Here is a 21521-nt window from a genome sequence, read left to right as displayed (position 1 = left end):
TTTTGTTTGCCTGGCAGAAATTGAGCTTGCAGATGGACTTGCATGTCCAAGGCCGTGTGCCCCAGGGCCATGGCTAACCTGCAGAGTGGGTAGGAGTGGGTTCCCCCCTGCTTGTTGATATACCACATAACTGTGGTGTTGTCTGTTTTTATTAGCAGTTGTCCTGGAAAGAGTAAGGATCTGAACACTGTCAGGGCGTTCTGCACAGCTAGCATCTCTTTTTGGTTGATGCGCAGATGAATTTGACTTGGGCTCCAGTGGCCCTGAATGCATTTGCCATCCATGTGTGCTCCCCAGGCATAGTCTGATGCGTCTGTGGTTAGGGTCTGGGCAGCGTGAGGTTGAAAAAAGGGCAGTCCCTTGTTGTGGTAGCATGCTTTTGCCCACCAAAGGAACTCTGTCCTTAGACAGGGTATGATAGGAATGACTGTTTCCAGGTCCTGAGAATGTTGGCACCAAAGACTTTTTAAGTACCACTGAAGTTTCCTCATCTGCAGTCTTGCATATGGAATTAGCAGTATACATGACGCCATGAACCCTAGGGCCTGCATTATTTTTCTTGCAGATAGCTGGGTTCTGGTGGCCATTGGTGGCCATTTATTTGAAGTAGGCTGTCAGATAGACTTGTTTTTCTGAAGTGAGGAATGCCATCTGGGATGTTGTGTCCAAGCTTGCTCCCAGGAATACAATCTTTTGCCTAGGTACCAGTTTTGATTTCTTTTCATTGATGGTCTATCCCAAGGAAGTGAGAAGGTGTTTCACAAATGTCAGGTGCTGCAACAGCAATTCCTGACCGTCTGCCTGAATCAGGCAGTCGTCCAAGTACGAGAAAATTTGGATATTTCTCTGCCTGCAGTATGCAATGGCTGGAGCCAGGCAATTTGTGAAAACTCTGGGCGCAGTAGATAAGCCAAAGGGAAGTGCAAAGAAAGTACAGTTTTGTACCTACCATAAATGTAGATGTTTGAGTGCTCATACAGCTGCAGTCATAACAGATGGGTTATCCTGCCGTCAGGCGGGTCCTCGGTCGGCCGAATTCCAAAGTCTAGGTCCGGCGTCGGTTGTCGTCGCTTCTTTCCTGACGTCAGTGCGGCAGGGGTACATAAGAGGCAGCCGACGCCATTTTCTTCAGTTTTTCTTGCCCCAGATGTCAGGTGCCCCCAGAAGGAAGGCAAACATAATGTTATGCAAAGATGCAATGTTGAAAAATCAAAAACAGTAATTGCAAGCAAATACACCGTAAAAGAATACCCCAAAAAGGTTGTATGAAAAGTGTTTGTCATAAGGCCTGTCCTAAGAGGGGATGGAGGGGGGGCAACCTGGACTGCAGCTGTATGAGAACTCGAACATCTACATTTATGGTAGGTACAAAACTGTACTATGTTCATCGTGCATACAGCTGCAGTCATAACAGATGGGTAGAATCCCAAAGCTAAGTAAGGGTGGTAGGCACTAAGTGGAACTAGGAGGGGCTAGGATGCCCTGCAGGACTGCTGTGGCAAAGCCTGCTCTATCTTTTGAGTATAGTGGGAGGTGATAGTGCTTGGAGAAAGTGTGCACTGAACTCCAGGTGGCTGCTTCCAAAATGTCCTTGGTAGGGACCCCCCTGAGGAAGGCTGCAGAGGTAGCTGTGGCTCTGGTGGAGTGGGATCTGATGCATGCAGGCACAGTTTTTCCATGAAATGAGTAACAAAAGCGTATGCAGTGGGCTATCCATTCTGAAATTGTCTGTTTGGAAATAGCCTTTCCTTGATCACCTGCAGCATAGGACACAAAAAGTTGCTCAGATTTCCTGAATGGCTTTGTCCTGACCAAGTAGTAACGAAGTTGTCTGTGAATGTCCAAGGAATGTAGTAGTCTTTCCCCTTTGTTTTGTGGATTAGGATAAAAGGTAGGTAAGTGGATAGTCTGATTCAAAGCTACACTGGATACTACCTTTGGCATAAAGATAGGGTTGCTTCGTAAGGAAACTCTGTCCTGATGGAAAATGATGAATGGTTGCACAGCCATGAGGGCCTGTAGCTCCGAAACCCTGCGAGCTGAGGTGATAGCCAGAAGAAAGGCTGTTTTCCATGACAAGTACTGTAACTCTGATGAGGAAGCTGGCTCGAAGGGAGGAAGGGTCAGCTTTTCCAATACGAAGTTGAGGTCCCAAGCAGGGACTGGTGGTTTCCTTGGGGGTTTTATATTCTTTGCCCCTCTGAGGAACTGCCTTAAGAGAGGATGAGAGAATAAAGGAGGGTCTATGTTGTATTGTGCAGAAATGGCTGACGCGTGGATCTTGATGGAGGAGAAGGAAAGTCCATTGTTTAACATCTCGGCTAGGTACTGTAAAATTTGAGGTATGTTTATTACCCAAGGATTCTGTCCCTTTTCTTGATTCCAGGCACAAAATCGTTTCCATTTGGCGGAGTAGGCGTTTCTAGTAGAAGGTCTTCTGGCCTCCAAGATGACATCCTGCACCTCCTTGGAGAGGAGAAACTGTTGAGAAATCAAGGAATTCTCCATGCAGCTAGATTTAGAGTTTTGAGATGGCTGTGAAGAGTTTTGTAGTTGTGCTGGGACAACAGAAGAGGGACTAGAGGCAGGATCCATGGTGGGGAATGTGTCAGGCTCTTCAGGAGCGGATACCAGTGTTGTCTTGGCCAGTCTGGAGCAATGAGAATCATTTCAGCCTCTCTGCTCTGGTTTTAATAGAACTTTAGACAGCAGAGGAAGAGGCGGGAAGGCATAGACTGACAATGTTGCCCAATTGAAGGAAAGTGCGTCCACTTTCCAGGCCTGTGGATGATAGGTCCTTGAACAAAATTTTTTCAACTGGCAATTTCTGTGGGTAGCAAAGAGATCTATGTCTGGCTGTCCCAATGCCTGAGTTATCTTTGTGAAAACTTGAGGATGCAACTTCCATTTGTATGGATCTGTCATATTTCTGCTTAGGTTGTCTGCCAGTGTGTTTTCCTTCCTTGGCAGGAATTGCACCTGTAGTTGAATTTGCAATTCCAGTGCTGTGTTCCATAGGGTCATGGCTTGCCTGCACAGGGGGTATGAATGAGTTCCTCCCTGTTTGTTTATGTACCACATCACTGTGGTGTTGTCTGTCCTTAGCAATAGCTGGCCTGGATGCAGTAGGTCTTTGAAGGTCATAATAGCCTTTTGCACAGCTAGCATTTCCTTTTGGTTGATGTGAAGGTGCTTCTCTTTTCGGGTCCATTTTCCCTGAATGCACTGATCTGTCATGTGTGCTCCCCAGACGTAGTCTGAGGCATCTGTTGTGATGATTTGAGTTGCTTGAGGTACACAGAAAGGAAGACCTGTGTTTCTTTGGCAAGCTTGAGCCCACCACATAAATTCCTTTTGAAGGCATGGAATGAGTGGTATAATTGCTTCCAAGCTGTGGCTGTGTTGAGACCATAAGTTTTTTAGGTACCATTGAAGTTTCCTCATTTGCAGCTTTGCACATGGGATTAGTAGGATGCAAGATGCCATGAACCCCAGAGCCTGCAGGATTTTCCTTGCAGTTAGCCTGGTGTAAGTTGCCATTTTTCTGAAGTATTGAGACAGTTGCCCTTGCTTGTCTGGCGTGAGGTAGGCCATCTGGGTGGTTGTATCCAAGCTGGCACCCAGGAAAATTATTTGTTGAGAGGGTATTAGTTTTGATTTATTTTTGTTGACTGTGTATCCCAGGAAGTTCAATAGTTTTATTACAAACACCAGGTGCTGCAGTAGTATGTCCTTGCTGTCCGCTTGGATCAGGCAGTCGTTCAGATATGGGTAGATTTGTATCCCTTGTAGTCTGCAGAAGGTGATTACTGATGCCAGGCATTTCGTAAACACTCTGGGCGCAGTAGATAAGCCAAAGGGCAATGCAGAGAATTGGTAATGGGTTGAACCTGCAAGAAATCTGAGGTATCTTCTGCAATCTTGTCTGATAGGGACATGCAGGTATGGCTCCTTGAGGTCCAATGTTACCAGCCAAGACTCCTTGCCCAGCATGGGAAGAAGCTGCTGTAATGTGAGCATCTTGAATTTTGGCACCTGTAGGTATGTGTTTAGGATGGATAGGTCTAAGATAGGTCTCCAATCTTTGTCTTTCCTTGGTACCAGGAATAGTCTGGAATAAAACACTTGACCTTGTTCTTTTGCAGGTACCTCTTGAATTGCTTTCATGTCCATGAGAGCTGAAATTTGTTTTTGTGCCTCTGCCCTTTGATTTTGTGGCAGGTTTGGCATGCCTCTCATTTCTGGAAGGGTGTGAAAGTGGAACCTGTAGCCTCTGTCTATAATGTCCAGAATCCATTTGTCTCTTGTAACAATATGCCAATTTTTTGAGAATAATGTCAGTTTTCCGCCCAAAGGTGCTGCCATTAAAGCTTTGCTTGGCAGGTGTAGGGGGAAGTCATTGTGTCTGTTTTCTAAAAGACTGTGATCTGTCTTCTCTACCTCTTGGGGGTTGGTGCTTGCCACTGTCTGGCTCTGAAAGATCCTTGGGGTAGCCCTCTACCCCCTTGGATGCCTGTATCTGCCCCTTTGAGGTCTGTCCGTGGCTGGAAAGGACCAATTTTTTGAAGGCCAGTTTCTGCTGAAACGTGGAGGCTGTACCTGCAGGAAATCTTTCACTGTTTGCATTGATTTCGCTTTTTCCTCCATTTTCTTTAGTACCTCCTCAGATTTAACACCAAACAATACATATTTTTTGAAGAGGTGCATCTAATAATTTAGCATTGACATGATCTAGTAAGGATTGCTGTTTGAGCCAAGCATGCCTACGTATAACAGACCCCGTAACAGCAGCTCTACATGAGGCCTCTAAAGCATCAAAACCACACTGCAAGGTATGTTTACCCACTTGCTCTGCACCATGCAACAAATCCTGCAACTCTTTTAAATCTGGTTGTGTCATCTTGCTTTTCAGCTGAGATATCAAAAACTGTTGATACTTTAACATATGGAACTGACAGTTTAATGCCCTCATGGTTAAAGTGGCCGAGGTGTACACCTTTTTCCCCCACCTTTCTAAAGCTCTGGAATCTCTCTCTGAAGGTAATGGGTTTTAGCAGTAGAGGCCTTAATTCCCTTGGGACCCTGTGAAATAGTTTCTGGGTCAGCAGTATGGCTTTTATATAGGAACTGGTGAGAATCAGGAACCCGGTAATACCTGTCTGGTTTAACAGGAGCTGGAGGCAAAGAATCAGGATTAAGGCTGGCTTCTGTGTACACATCATCCAATATATCTAAAACAGGTGGGATAGCCAGAGGCCTATGCTGGGGGAGCAGAAGAAATTCCCTGAGCCTTTTCTTGGAATCTGAGTAATCTTGGCCTTCCCAGTGAAAGTGTTCCCTCAATGTATGCAGGGTTTCTCCAAAAGAGAAGTCCTCGGGGGGGCAGGGGGGGGGGATTGACCGAGGGAATAGACTCCCTCTGCATCAGAATCTTCGAATGGAGAATAGGCATAATCCTGGTCCTCAGATAGTTCTGAGGTAATAGAAGCTTGATCTGAGGAAGGGTAGTCTTCCTCTAATCTGGGCCTTTTGTCAGAGGGGGGGTTGAGAACCCCTGATAAGAGTAATCAAATCCTCAGCCATTTTAAGCATGTGTTTTTTAGGCATGGTGACTTGAGAGGGGTTCTGAGGAACCTGTTTTTTGGTTTTCATGGCTGTTTTAGATTTAGTGAAGGCTTTAATAGAGAAGGAGGAAGGCCTGAAGACCCCTTGAGAAATGGCAGGCCTGTCTAAATTCTGAGTTTCCCCGCCAGGAGTGGCGTCGGTATCTGTAGTAGGAATGGGGGCCAAGGAGCCTGCGACCTCGGGTACTGAAGACACCGGTAATGCATTGTCATCGGTACTCAGGGGCTGCGTCGGCGCTTCGCTGAGTACCGGAGAACCGGTAGTCGGCCTTAGCTTGGTTTCAGTAGGTGGTGCGGACCTCGTATGTTGGTCCTTATCCTTGCGTTTTTTGCTCAAAACTCGAGTCGGAGTATCCGACGACATAATATAATTAAATTTTTTGCCAAAAAAGTGAAGGGCGAACTCCGCCCGACACTTAATAGTGCGTTTGTTGAATCTAGCACAAAAACGGCAGGCCGAGACGTCGTGGTCTGGGCCTAAGTAAGGTATACAGAAAGAGTGGAAATCCTTATGCGGTATTTGCTTCCCACATGAAATGCAATTATTAACTTTGTCTGACATCGGTCTGAGGCAAGAAAAGCTTCCCCAACGGGGTACTTAGCTTTCAAGAAGACTTCGGCTGAAATACTTTCGTAAATCTCAGGAGCTGGCCGACCGGCACTTGCGAACTGCTTCTGCTTCGGGCACCGCACGGCAAGAAAGACTGAAGAAAATGGCGTCGGCTGCCTCTTATGTACCCGTGCTGCACTGACGTCAGGGAAGAAGTGACGACAACCGACGCCGGACCTAGACTTTGGAATTTGGCCGACAAGAGGACCCGCCTGACGGCAGGATAACCCATCTGTTATGACTGCAGCTGTATGCACGATGAACATCTGATAATGCATAGATCCTGCCCTGAAACATAGATACGTCCTGCATGACTCCCTTATGGGGATGTGGAGATAGGCGTCTTTTAAGTCTAGGGTGACTAACCAGGCATCCTTGGCTAGCACAGGAAGAAGCTGTTGCAGGGTAAGCATTTTGAAATTTGGTACCACCAGGAAGGTGTTGAGAATATAAAGATCCAGGATTGGGCACCAACAGCCCTCTTTTCCTGGGTACCAGGAAGAGTCTGGAGTAGAATCCCTGACCCCTCTGTTCTACTGGAACTGGCTGAATAGCTCTGATATTGATCAGGGAAGCTGCTTGGCTTTGAGCCTCTGCCCACTGGTTTGGAGGAAGGTCTGGAAACCCGCTTGGGGATGGAAGTGAATGGAAATAAAATTTGTACCCCTGGGATACAATGTTGAGGACCCGATGGTCCTGTGTGATGGACATCCAATTTTTTGCATGAAGGGCAAGTTTTCCTCCTAGGGGCACAAGCAACTGGGAAGGGCTGGGGAGTGGTGTAAAGAAGTCATTGTGAGTTTTTTCCGTAAGGAGGTGGCTTACCACTCCCTGCTTTAGAGGTGGGGGCACTCCATTGCTAAGATGTCTGCATACCCCGAGACTGTAGTCTGGGTGGTCTGGTTTGAGAAGGCCTGGAGGGGCTGGAAAGGACCACCGTTTGGAAGGGCAATGCCTACTTAATCTAGGGGGTTGCACTTTTAAGAATTCTTTAACAGTCTGCATAGACTTAGCTTTTTCTTCCATCTTTTTAAGAACTTCTTCTGCTTTGGTGCCAAACAAACTGTCCTTGTTCAAAGGAGCGTTTAGTAACTTTGATTTGACATGATCTGGGAAGGTCTGCTCCTTGAGCCAGGTATGTCTTCTCAGTACAGATCCAGTGACTGCTGCCTGGCAAGATACTTCTAGGGCATCAAAGCCACACTGCAAAGTATGCTTACTGACTTGGCTGCAGAGTGCATAAGCTCCTGCAATTCTTTATTTTCTGCCCAGTCTGTAAAGGTTGCCACTTTTGTTTAATACGTTCCATAATATGCTGCTGGTACTTCAGCATGTGAAACTGACAATTCAATGCCCTAATAGCAAGAGTTGCAGAGGTATATACCTTCTTACCCCATCTGTACAAAGCTCTGGAATCCCTGTCTAAAAGGGGTGGGATTATTGGCTGTAGTAGCCTTGATACCTTTAGGCCCCTGGGAAATGACTTCTGGGTCAGCAGTAGGATTCTTGAAAAGAAATTTGTGAGTATCAGGTACTCTGTAGTACCTGTCTGGTTTCCTAGGGGCAGGAGGTAAAGTGTCAGGAGTAAGACTGGATTCCATAAAAACATCATCAACAACAATCTAGGACAGGGGGTATTGCTAATGGCCTGTGCTGAGGCAACTCTAGGAATTCTCCGAGTCTCTTTTTGGACTGAGGATAGTCTTGGCTTTCCCAGTGGAAATGCTCTCTTAAGGTATGCAAGGTTTCACCAAAAGAAAAATCCTCTGGAGGGGAGACACAGGGAATGGATTCCTCTGCATAAGCAGATAAGGGCATGTCTTCATATTCAGAAATCTCAGAGTCATCGGACTCCTGGTCTGTAGAAGCTGTAGGGGACTGGTGTCTTTTTGTCTTAGCAGGGGAAGGCTGACTTCTCCTAATCAGCATAATAAGGTCTTCTGCCATTCTAAGCATTTGTTTTTGTGGCATGGGAGCAGCTGCATGCGCTTTGGTCGTCAGTTTTCTAGGTATAGTGCGTACTCTGGGCCTAAGAAACTCTGTAGTTTTGGTTACAATAGAAGTTGTTGGTTTGAGTCGAACATCGGTTGAGCGAAGAACTGCCTCAGATGCCGGTGCCTGCACAGTGGCTCCGGACCCATACAAGGTAGAGACATCCACAGGTTCCATAGTTGAAGAGTCTCAAGGCATACCGGACTCCAAATGGGTCTCGGTAGAGACCTGCAAATCCACTGAAGCGGGCATCAGAGGCTGCAAAAGTGCCTCACTGAGTACCAGCGGACTGGTGACTAGCTTAACGGAAGCGTCGTTGGCAACTCTGGACCTATGAGGTCTGTCTCTGTCTTTATCCTTATATTTTTTCAGAATATGGGTAGTCGGATTGCTTACCGAAGCCAGTTCAGAATACGGAGATCGAGAGCGAAAGAATTTAGCGACAAGGAGAGCCAGATGACAAATGGTTTGGGCATTAAACAAGACACAAAACCGACAGCGAGGTACGTCGTGGTCTGGGCCTAAAAAGGTGACGCAGTAAGAATGAAAATCTTTGTGAGGTATTTGCTTTCCACAGGCAAGACAATTGTTAATTTTTTTCTGACATCAGTTAGAGCAAGAAAAAAAGATCCCCAACGGGGTACTTAGCTTTAGAAGACTTCAGGATTATTCAATTCGTAAACGAAAATTCAGGTAGCGGCGACCGGCACTTGCGAACTGCTTCTGCTTCAGGCTGCTCGGCAAGAAAGACTGATGTAATGGTGTCAGCTGCCTGTTTTTATACCCCCGACAACCTGACGTCAGTCCTGGAGTGACAGCATCCGATGCAGAAATACTAAGTCTCTGGTATTCGGGCCGACTGAGGGCTACCTGCAGGCAGATAACCCAAGTGTGATGACTGCAACAGTGAAACACGAAGAAAATCAGTATTTATGGTAAGTGTATAACTTGTACTTTCTGTTTGTTGCCTTTACTCAGCCCAGACTGGTGTCTGAGCTTCAAGTATTCCAAGCACAGTGCTGCAAGGAAGCTGAAGCCACAGGCTCAAAAGTAGCCGGTCAATTTTTCAAAAACAAAATTAAGATCCCAGAGAGGAGGAACAGGCTTCCTGGGAGGTCTAATGTGAATGACATCTTTCAGAAATTGTTTTGACTCAAACTTAGAAGCTAAAGCAGGAGATAAAGGCAGACAAGCAGAGATAGCTGATAAGTGGGACTTAACAGAGGAATAAGCCAACCCAGCATTGACCAATTCAAACAAAAAAAGAACCACAGGAACCTGGGATTGTGGCACAAAATTGAGGAAGTTGTCTGTTCAGAGCAAAGGCAAATAGATCTATTTGAGGAGTACCCTACTTGCGGACAATGTCAAGAAACACATCCATAAGAAGCATCCATTTGTGGGATTGACTAAAGGACCTGCTCAGTGTGTCTGCCTCAAAATTTTGACCTGAGGGAATATAAACAGCCCAAAGAGTCACATGGTACTGAACAGCAAGCTCCCATACCATGAGTGCAAGCCTACAAAGAAGGTAAGATTTTGTTCGCCAGTTTGTTCACATACCACAAAACTGAGGTGTTGTCTGAGAGGCCCTAGGGAGAAAAGAGGATGGAAGGCCTGAAGTGCCTGCAGAAATGCCCTCTTCTCTTTGATGTGCTTCATCTTCTGAACAGAAGACCAGACTCTCTGCACTTTCATTGTGCCAGAGGCTGCTCCCCAAACTACCTCTTAGTTGTCTGTCAACATTTCTTGAGATGGAAGGGAAGGCCTGGTTTCAGAGACAGCTGCTGAATCCGCCAATGAAATTCCCTCTTTAGACAAGGAAGAACTGTAAATTCTAAGGGATGCACATGTTGCTGCCAGACTGATGTTAGGAACCACTGAAATTTCCTCACGTGGAGTTTGGCTATTGGTAACATGGGAATGGTGGATGCCATAAAACCCAGAAGACTCAAACAATCTCTGGCTGTGATGGAGGTCAGTGGAAGAAGAATCTGAAAGAAGGAAATGAGAGTCAAGGCCTTGGGGGAGACAGGGATGCCAGCAAAGGCACCGTCTGAATCCTGCACCCTAGGAAAACATGATCTTGAGAAGGGGTTAGAGAGGATTTTTTGAAGTTTATTGTGAACCCCAGACTTTGCAAGAGAGTAATGGCAAAGTGAAGATTTTGCCATAATGTCTTTGGAGAGGAAGCTTGAAAGAGGAGATTGTCCAGGTAAGGAAATACTTGGATGCCTTGAAACCCACAGAAAGCAGTCGCGGGAGCTAGGCATTTGGTGAATACCCTTGGAGCAGTACAGAGGCCAAAGGACAAAGCAGAGAACTGAAAATGCCAGGAAGCAACAGAGAAACGTAAAAATGCCCTGAAAAGTGGATAAATAGGTATGTGAAGGTAGTCATCCTTGATATCCAGAGAAGCTAGGAAACCCTGAAGAAGAATTAAAGGAAACAAAGTCTGAAGAGACAACATGTGAAAGGAAAGTATTTTCAGAAAGGTATTCAAGTGAGAAAGGTCCAAAATGGGTCTTCATGGACCCTCCTTTCTGGGCACCAGAAACATCCTTGAATAGAACCAGAACCCTTTTCCCTTTTGATCCTGTGGAACCTCTTGAATAGTTCCATGATTTAACAGATCTTGAAGTACCTCTAGGAAGAAAAGTAACTGTTCCTAAGGTGGCTGAGGAATGTCCATGAAGAGAGGAAGGGATTTCCAAACCATAAAATACCCTTGATGAATTATGGAAAGAACCCAACAGTCCTGAGTTATGTTCGCCCAAAGTGGGAGAGAGAGAGAAGGACAAAGGGAAAAAGAAATGAGGCTGTGAGGAATGTGATAGATGCTACCTGGTTTGTCAGGAAAAGGCTGCTTCTGACCAGGAGAAGCCTGAGAAGTTTTAGGTGGAGGAGCCCTCCTACCAGTTTTCTTACTTTTAGGAGGAGGACGGGCATGTCTACAAACAAACACTGGCTTGGAAGGATAATTCCTTTGGAACTTTGGCACAGGGGAAACCAGATGTTTCAAGTCCTGTAACTCCCTGCCTTTCTCTTGCATGGACTTAAACAAATCAGCAGCAGCAGTACCAAACAAATTATCCAGGGGAGCATCCACCAACTTAGCTTTTATGTCATCTGACAGAGGTTGAAGCCTTAGCCAGGAATGCCTCCTCAATAGAGATCCTGAAGCAGCAGCCCTAGATGATGCTTCTGCTGCATCATAGCTGCACTTGATAGAATAGCGAGCTACCTGAGACAAAGCCCCTAGCAAAGACAAGGCTGATGGGTTCTCCTGACAATCTGGCAGCTCAGAAATAGCTTGAGTAGCCTGGGAAAGGACAGCCAAAACATATCTAGTCATATGAGTTAAGGGTGGTAGAAGTATAGACCTTCTTTCACAGTCTTTCCATTGCCCTGCTTTCCTTATCTTAGGGATGAAGTTTAGTGGTGGGCAGTAATTTAGAAGGCTTACCTGAGGCCACAGAAACCACCAAAGGTTCAGCAGATGGAAATTTGCAATCTTCAGGTACCCAGTAAAAACGGTCAGACTTCTTAGCAGCAGGAGGCTGAGGATCTGGAACCTGAGATGCTAAAGAAAAAGCATCCAGTAAAGCAGGCAAACCTGGAGGAACAGCAGATGGGGAAGAAGAGTTCATTTGTAGGAGCTCATAATATCTCTTTTGCACATCAGAAAGATGGGAGCAATCCCACTTGAAATAATCCCTCATCTTAGCAATTGTATCGCCAAAAGTAATCTCCTCCATATGAGATTATGGATTAGTAGATTCCTCTTCATGTGAAGTATACTCTAGAGGGGAATAGGCCAATGATTTCTCATCTGAAGAAACCTCCTCATAAGATGAATCTTGGTCCCTAAATCTTTTTTAAGGAAGATGTTCAAGGAGGAGGCTTCAAAGCCATAAGGGCATTAAATAAGCCCTTGGTAAAAATTTGCAACTCACTTTGAGGGTCCCTGTTAGAAGAATCATGCTTTGTTTTTTGCTTCTTTTTTACATGGACGTTGGCCTTATGAAACTTGGAAGGTCCTGACCTACACTCAACAATAGTCGTTGGAATCTCCTGCCTCACCAGAATTTGTGGAACCCCCCCCAGGCCCTTCCATAATAAATATTGGTTCCCCCTGACTATTCAAAATAGAAGTCTGCAATGCCTCCAAGGACAAGCCTGTTGTCGGATCCATGGCTGCCTCTGAAATGGCTCCAACTGAGGAATCCAAACCCAGAACCAGGCGAACCTCCGGGTTTTCATCAGCCTCGAGAGAAACGTGCAATGTAGGAGGCATAGCATAAAAGTCCCACCTTTTTTTTTTTTTTTTTTTTTTTTTTTTTGGCCTTTCTCTTCAGTGAAGACTCAATGTCAGGCCTAGAAGCTCCCTCCATAGTGCCTTTCGCTAAAAGTTTGAGACTCTGATTTTCCAAGTAAATAGGAAAAAGAGGAAAAACGACTTTGCAGAGTCTTAGGCACAAAGGCCTCAAGCAAAACAAGCACTACATGTGACTATCTTTATGTGGAATTTGTCTCCAGAATGGCATTTGCCTTTTCTGGATGACATGTAAAGATCCCACAGCAAAAAAAAGCAGTAAATAAGAAAAAAAAAAAAAACAAAGGGGCACTTATCTGAGTGGCTTGATGTACCAGGAAACAACTTGGGTGAACAGACAGACGATTAAAGATGGTGTCTGGACTGGCAGCGCAAAAGTTCTGAAGATGGTACGTCCAGACTCGCTTTTATGCCCTACATACGGAAGGAGCATACATGCAATGTATCTTAGATAGTAAAAGGCTTTGGTATACTGGCCGGACATAGGGACACCCTTGGCGTTGAATCCCTTATGTTAAGAATACTGCAACAGTACAATAGAAAGACAGGAGGTAGCGTAATGCTTAAGGTGCTTACCTTAGGAACGCAAGGTGCAGCATTTGATTCTCACAGGGGGTAATTAGTCATAAAATAAATGTGAAACGTTTCTCCCACCAAAGGAAACTTATCAGCCTAGCAATAAAGAAACACTAGTCAACCATCAATCTTCAAAAACCCACAAGAGGAGCAATCTTTGGCATAAGGAAAGCTCTGAAGGGCTTGTCGACCAGACGTCTAGTTTTTTCCCTGTGCTGCTCAAGCTTCTAACATTCTGGGTGTGTGGAAGGTGCCCTTAGACTTTGGCAATTGGCTGACTGTTGTATCCTAGCCATGATATAACCTATACAGCTTAGGCCATGGAGGTAACGATCTAATGATGAACATATAAATGTTTTGCAACTCACCCTTGAAAAAAAACTGTTACTGCTAAAAACTCTGATAGAATATCCAAGTACGCATAAGAAAACAGAAATAAGCAACAGCTCTAATAATTATCAATGTATGAAGCACAGTTATTAACCATGCTGCTCAGTGTTGTAAAGATATTCACCACACAAAGAAAAGTATCAAGACCAAGAACTATTACTAACTGGGTGCAACTCTGTACAATAGAAAAGTACAGTTTTGTACCTACCATAAATGTAGATGTTCGAAGATCCACATTGCTGCAGTCCTAACACTTGGGGTAGTCCGCTGTCCCAGTCGGCCTGAATACCAAAGTATAAGGCTGACATCGGTCAAGGCGCATTATTCTGACGTTAGGACGTCAGGGTACAAATGCGCATGACCGACGTCATATCCTCAGTCTTTTCTTGCCCCAGATGTCAGAAGACCCTAAAAAGATAAGGCCAAAACCAAAAAACACCAAACACTCCTGTACCAAATATATGTACAAAATATACAAATTTACAAAAGTACAACCCCACCCACACAACCACCCCTAAACACAGAGGGGAAGGAGGGAGGGTAAATTGGACTGCAGCAATGTGGATCTTCGAACATCTACATTTATGGTAGGTACAAAACTGTACTATGTTCTTCATCTCACATTGCTGCAGTCCTAACACTTGGGTAGAATCCCAAAGCAGAGGTAAGGGAGGCTGGCAAATCATAAAGAAGCAGGAGCTGTCAACATGCCCTGCAAAATAGCCGTGGCAAAACCAGCCCTAGATTTAGAGTAGAGAGGAAGGTGGTAATGCTTAGAGAAAGTATGCACTGAACTCCAAGTAGCTGCCTCCAAAATATCCTTAGTTGCCACCCCTTAGAAATGCTGTTGAAGTGGCAGTAGCCCTAGTGGAATGAGGCCTAATCCCAGCTGGAATCTCCTTGCCATGATGGGAATAACAAAATGCAATGCAAAACCCAATCCACTTAGAAATAGTTTGTTTTGACACAGGCTTGCCCTGAGAACTCAAAGCAAAAGAAACAAACAACTGCTGAGACTGCCTAAAATCCTTAGTCCTGCTTAAATAATAACGCAACTGCCTGTGTACATCTAAAGTGTGCAAAATCTTTTCCCCTTATTTTGGGGATCTGCATAAAAAGTAGGCAAATGAATAGTTTGGTTTAAATCCACACTAGAGACCACCTTAGGCATAAAGGAAGGATTAGTACGTAATGATACCCTATCCTTATGGAAAATCAAAAAGGCTCAACCGCCATAAGGGCCTGCAATTCAGAAACCCTTCTTGCAGAAGTAATGGCCAACAAAAAGCAGTCTTCCATGACAAGTATTTCAATTCAGCAGTAGCCGAGGCTCAAAAGGTTGTAGAGTAAGTTTCTCCAACACAAAATTGAGGTCCCAAGCAGGAGTAGGAGCTCTACGGGGGTCTTATATTCTTTGCCCTCTAAGAAATTGCTTGAACAAAGGATGAGAAAACAATGGTGGGTCACAATCATAGTGAGCTGAAATTGCTGCAGCATGAATCTTAATGGAAGAGAAAGACAAACCTTTGTCCAATAACTCAGTAAGATATTGAAGAGCCACACTCAAATTAGGCTCAGAAACCTCCAAATCCTTTGCTGCACTCCAAAATAAAAATCTCTTCCATTTTTCTGCATACACTTTCCTTGTACTAGGTCTTCTGGCTTCCATAATCACATTCAAAACTTGTTGAGGAAGTTGAGACCTGCTGTGGTTCAAAACAGAATATGCCAGGCTGTTAGATGAAGAGAGTGAAGCTTGACATTGAGTAGATGACCGTCCCTCTGAGACAATAGGTGTGGAATCAAAGGTAAAGGCCATGGAGGCTTCCTTACCAGACTCCTCAGTAATGGGTACCAGTGTTGCGAGGCCAATCTGGAGCTATTAAAATCATCCTTGGCTTGTCTTGTCTGACCTTTAGGAGTACCTTTGGGAGGAGAGGCAGAGGTGGAAAGGCATACACATGAAGATTTTTCCAACTGAAAGAAAGAGCATCCACTTTCCAAGCTGTGTGATGAAACCTTTTCGTGCAAAACTTTGGCAGCTGGTGGTTTAGTGGAGAAGCGAACAGATCTATGTCTGGAGTTCCCCATGACACTGTCAATTTCGAAATACATGAAGATCCAGTTTCCACTCGTGGGGATCCATGATTTGCCTGCTTAACACATCTGCTAAGGAGTTCTGTGCTCCGGCAGAAACCTTGCCTGAAGATTTAGTTGCAAGCTGAGCGCAGTCTCCCACAAAATCATTGCTTGCCTGCATAGAGGATAAGAATGTGTTCCCCCTTGTTTGTTGATGTACCACATGACAGTTGTGTTGTCTGTTAGAATCAACACCTGCCCTGGAAGAAGTAACTCCTTGAAAGCCATTAATGCAAACTGGACTGCTAACATCTCCTTCATGTTGATATGTAGATGCTGTAGTCTGGCAGGCCACTTGTCTTGTATCCACTTTCCATTCAGATGAGCTCCCCAAGCTATGTCTGAGGCATCTGTCGTTAGAATCTGACTCGCCTCTGGCCGGGTCACAGAGAGTCCCTTGTTTAGGTGACATTCCTGAGCCCACCACAAAAATTCCTTTTGAATGCAAGGTATTATTTGAATGACAGTGTCCAAATCCTGGCAGTGCTGTGTCCATACATTTTGAGATACCATTGCAGCTTCCTCATATGCAGTTTGGCATTGGGAAGCACCAGAATACAAGATGCCATGAACCCTAAGGCTTGAAGGACTGTCCTTGCAGTCAGCCCGGACTGAAGAGATAGTTGATGGAAGTAAAGCGGAAAGATTCTTTTGTTTGTCCGGGGTTAAAAAGGCCATCTGGGTTGCTGTATTCAGTCTCACACCCAGAAAGCACATGTCTTGAGAGTGTACTAGACTGGACTTTATTTCGTTCACAGAATACCCCAGGCATCTTAGCACTGCTATCACATATTCCAAATGCTGAAAAAGGTCTTCCTTTTCTTGAGCCAGAATCAGGCAGTCGTCCAAGTAAGGATAGATTTGTATTCCTTTTAGCCTGAAGTAAGCTATCACTGGAGCCAGAACTTTTGTGAATACTCTGGGCAGTAGATAAGCCAAAGGGCAATGCAGAGAACTGATAATGGGAATTCCCAGCTCGAAAACGCAGATACTTCCTGCAACTTAGTCTGATAGGCACATGAAGGTAAGCCTCCTTGAGATCTAAAGTTACCATCCAGTGATCTTTTCCCAGCAGAGGTAAAAGCTGTTGTAACGTCAACATTTTGAACTTGGGAATGTCCAGATAAGTGTTGAGGATAGATAAATCCAAAATTGGTCTCCACGTGTTCCCCTTTTTGGTACTAGGAACAGGCGAGAATAAAATCCTAGGCCCCTTTCTGGCACAGGAACCGGCTGAATGGCCCCTATTTGGAGTAACAGAGAAATTTGCTTGTGAGCCTCTTTTCTTTGTAGAGGAGGAATGTCTGGCATGCCTTTGAAAGGAGGCAAGGTATGGAAATAAAACCTGTAACCGTGGTGAATGATATCCAATACCCATCTGTCTTGGGTAATTAAACTCCAATTTTCTTTGAAAAGTGCCAGCCTTCCTCCCAAAGGTGCTGCCAGGCGAGAAGGCTCTGGCAGCTGAAAAGGCAGGTCATTGGGTCTGTTTACGAAAGGACTGACCCCTGCCCTCACCAGAAGACTGAGCAGGTGAACTCCCTGTTCTAGGCCTAAAGAACCTTGAGCTCTGCCCCTACCACGTCTAGACCTACCCCTAGACTGGGAATCATAAGAAGGATATGTCCACCCCTTAGTAGGCCAATTTCTACTAAACTTGGAGGCTGAACCTGCAAAAATCTTTAACAGTCTGCATAGACTTAGCCTTGTCCTCCATTTTCTTTAAAACTGCTTCCACAGGCGAACCAAACAACACATCAGATTGTAACGGAGCATCCAAAATCCTTGTCTTAACATGCTCAGCCAAATTCTGATCCCTCAGCCAGGCGTGCCTGCGAAGAACAGAACCAGTGGCAGCCACCCTCGAAGAGGCCTGTACAGCATCAAAACCACATTGCAAAGAATGCTTACCCACCTGTTCAGAAACATGAACTAAATCCTGCAACTCTTTACACTCAATACCTTCCGCCAGAGCATCCACCTTAGACTTCAATTGTGAAAGGAGATAATTTTGGTATTTTAACATGTGGAACTGGCAATTCAAAGCCCTCATGGCTAAAGTGGAAGAAGTATACACCTTCTTTCCCCATCTATCCAAAGCCCTTGCCTCTTTATCAGGAGGAACAGGATTTTTAACAACAGAAGCCTTAACACCTTTAGGCCCCTGAGAAACAGTTTCTGGGTCTGCCCTAGGACTCTTAAAAGATACTTATGAGCTTCAGGCACCCTATAATACCTATCCGGTTTAACTGGGGCAGGAGGCAAAGAATCAGGGTTCAGGGAAGCCTCTGCAAAAACATCTTCCACCACATCCAGAACAGGAGGTATAGCTAAAGGCCTATGCTGGGGTAGAAACAAAAATTCCCTAAGCCTTTTCCTGGAATCAGAGAAATCTTGACCTTCCCATTTAAAATGCTCCCTCATGGAATGAAGAGTCTCTGAAAAAGAAAAATCCTCAGGAGAAGAAGCCGAAGGAGTAGAATCATCTACATCAGAATCAGAATAAGGAGGATACTCCTGTAAGTCTTCAGCCGAAGACTCAGAAGCCTCCGAACACTGCTCAAAACTCTCAAGCTCAGGTTCCACCCTAGGCCTCTTATCAGGAGGGGGCATAGAACCTCTAATCATAGTAATCAAATATTCTGCCATTTTAAGCATATGTTTCTTAGGCAGAGACCCTGAAGAACTAGGAGAGACACCCACTGAAGTTAAACCTGGCCTGCCTCTCGAAGAAGCCTTGGAAACAGAAGGGGAGGGCCAAACCACCTTAGGAAGGGAGGGGAGAACAGCTACCTGAGAAGCCCCTTCAGCCTGGCCTACCTCCTGAGAGGACACATCTTGTAACAGTAAAGTCTCTCCCTGAGACTCCAAAGAAACTTCTGGCAGAACCTCCGGCTCCACCGAGCCCTCTAAAGAACCGGCGTCTGGGACAGACGGTTCTTCCAACCTAGGCTTTGCTGCCTTGTCCTTGCGCTTTTTGGACGAAGCGGGCGTCGGAGCATCCGACGGCATTTTATAATTACAACGCTTCCCAAAAACTAACCTGGCACAGTCTAATCTTCTCTTTATAGTGCGTTTGTTAAATCTAGCACAAGAGCGACATCCAACAACGTCGTGCTCAGGCCCTAAGCAAGGTATACACAAGGTATGGTAATCCCTATGAGGTATCTGTTTCCCACAAGAAATACAGTTATTCACTTTTTCTGACATCCGGTTAAATACTGAGGCAAGAAAAAACCAAAATATTCCCAACGGGTACTTAGCCAACTTTGATTCGGTCTGAAACTCCGACTTCAGAAAATTTCAGAACGCCAACCTGCACTCGCAATACTGCTTCTGCATCGGACCATGCGGCAAAAAAGACTGAGGATATGACGTCGGTCATGCGCATTTGTACCCTGACGTCCTAACGTCAGAATAATGCGCCTTGACCGACGTCAGCCTTATACTTTGGTATTCGGGCCGACTGGGACAGCGGACTACCCCAAGTGTTAGGACTGCAGCAATGTGAGATGAAGAACATCACTGAAATGGTGAATGCAGACAAGACTGGCAATTCTAGAAAATGTACTAAACATCATGACTGCAATTCTTTGTTTCATTAACAAATCTGTAATATGCCTCTGTTTATATTTAGAAAAGTCAGGACAATCTATTTAAAAAAAATATTTATAATTCTCAACGTACAGCCAATTTAGTACAGTGTTGCAAAAATGAACTGCAGACACGTGGTGTTTGAGAGGTGACATTGGAAAACCCATTCTCCCACAAAAGGAAATCCTCACAGTGCCTGTCTGTAAATGTCTGAAATGGTACTTACATTGTTGGAGCTCTGAGGAGTTATTTTCTTTATAATGACTCCAAATGTAACCCAGTCAATGTCTTCCAGTTTTTCACAAGAAAGTCTGCTCGGGAGCTGGGAAAGTCGAATAAGCTTCCTTCCCGTCATCTTCCTGTCCATTTCTAAAGACGATACCCGTGGTCTCCTATGTGTGAAACAGATAATACAGGTGTGTGTGAGGTAATCACCAAAAGATCGTGAGTCACCTCACAGTAGACTAAATCCTCATGTCTTCACAGTAATACATTATCCTTTGGACTACAGTCTCTTCCTTCAGCTAAGGAGACAGTCTCCCTGACTGCATGTCTAGGCTTGTCACTCACTGCCAAGCGGACAGGATAATCTAGCACTCAGGGAGAGTTACTCGGTTCTTACAGTCAAAGCCTATGATCAGAAATTAGACTCAAATCTAGACATGACAGAAATGATACAATGATGCTACCCCTGGTCCAGAACAGCAGCATGCTTTATAGGCCAATCTCTGCCACCATCTTAAGTTAAACCGGTGAAAATAAGATGCTTCATCACAAAATTCTATCATATGTAAAATGAATGTAATACCAGGCCACAGCAATCTATCAAACTGAAATGATTCTTAAGAGCCACATAAGTTCTAAAATCACTGATCTGTAATGACATAGAAGCCTTTCTAGTGAGAACAAGGCTTAAGATGATTTTAAGGACCTTAGGTAAAGGCAGATAGATTCTCCTCATTCTGACTGACACAATAACTGGAGTAAGCCATGTCTTGCAGATACAGCATCATAGTTTTTTTAAGTACCCGAAAATGTGACTTTTTTATATTTACCAAATAATTCATGTAATCAAAAAACTTTCCTGGACAGCAATTGCTGGAAGTGAGATAGGAAAGAGAGGAGTAACTCAGAGTATGTTTTTGGGAATGCAAGGAGTACTTTGTCAGAAATGTTGGGAAAGCAAATTATTTTAACTAGGGACACATTTATTTTGAGCTGGCATATAGAAAGTGAATTGCCTAGACAAATTAAGGCTGCACAAAGTTTAATGCTGTTAGCCAGCAAAAAGGAATTACTAGGAAATGAAAAACAAATGTAAAGGAATTACTGAATGTTGTAAAAAATAGAAAAGAATAGAAGGTGGGATCTCAAGAAAAGTAAAGGAGCAAATTAAGCAGAAATAAATGGAATCTGTGGGAACAACACAGACAAAATAATGTTCAGGAGGAGTGACATTTCAGGGCAGGTATGATTTGCAGGGCATGAGCAATTTATGTAACGTTATGTTGAAAAATAATTGTCAAGACAGAAATCGTATTTGTATAACACATGAAAAAAATATTGTAATGCATTCTCTTTTATAATTTAATGTGCACACCTTTCACTATGTAATATGCCATGCTAATAAAGAGCTTAAAAAATTCCTGGAGAGTTGGTATCATCAAAAAAAATTTATATTAATTTGCCTTTAGCAAAACATACCATCTTGTTCAGGCTGGAAATAAGGATTCAAAGAAGCAAGATTGTGTGCTATCCTTTAGCTCAATGTAGCCTTTGGGAATTAAACACAATTCCACTAAAACTGACAATATCAATCCTACAAACTGTTGTGAGTAGGGAGGATGGAAGAAAAAAAAAGGAATAATAAATAAGGCAACAAACAAAACTCGACCAAGAAAGAGGCACTGCATTGCTGTTCAATAAGACACTCCATTAAAAAAATTCTGTCAGCAACCACTGCTATGTGCACCTGGGGAGGTGAGGTCATAAAGAGACCTTAATCTAATCTCATGCAAAATAAATTAGAGGAGATGAAATACAAAAAAAAAAAAAAGAAAAGGGAACTAAATTATGTGGCATTTTAAGTTTCACTATAAGAATTTTAATCTCAAGACCCAGCAACATTTCTGGAGAGACGTGACATTTTCTGACTAAAACAGAGTTTAACATTTTAATTTATCAGATTTGATGAACAGTGTATTAAACATTAAAAAATGCTGTTAAATTAAATCAGCATACATAGTCTCTAACAGAAACA

General features: G+C 44.2%; 1 protein-coding gene across 1 annotated transcript in view; it reads right to left on the bottom strand.

Moving 5' to 3' along the window:
• MCM10 (minichromosome maintenance 10 replication initiation factor) overlaps positions 1-21521 on the bottom strand; it is a 948221-nt gene that overhangs the window by 623536 nt on the left and 303164 nt on the right. Inside the window, exon 8 of the mRNA XM_044087964.1 lies at positions 19488-19653. Coding sequence (XP_043943899.1) covers positions 19488-19653 — 166 coding nt within the window. The remainder of the gene's footprint in view (positions 1-19487; positions 19654-21521) is intronic.

This window comes from Protopterus annectens, chromosome 11.part0 (assembly GCF_019279795.1).
Source record: "Protopterus annectens isolate FY-2018-M chromosome 11.part0, PAN1.0, whole genome shotgun sequence".
In the NCBI taxonomy this organism is placed as follows: domain Eukaryota; kingdom Metazoa; phylum Chordata; order Ceratodontiformes; family Protopteridae; genus Protopterus; species Protopterus annectens.
This window is presented reverse-complemented; position numbering and strand designations above follow the sequence as displayed.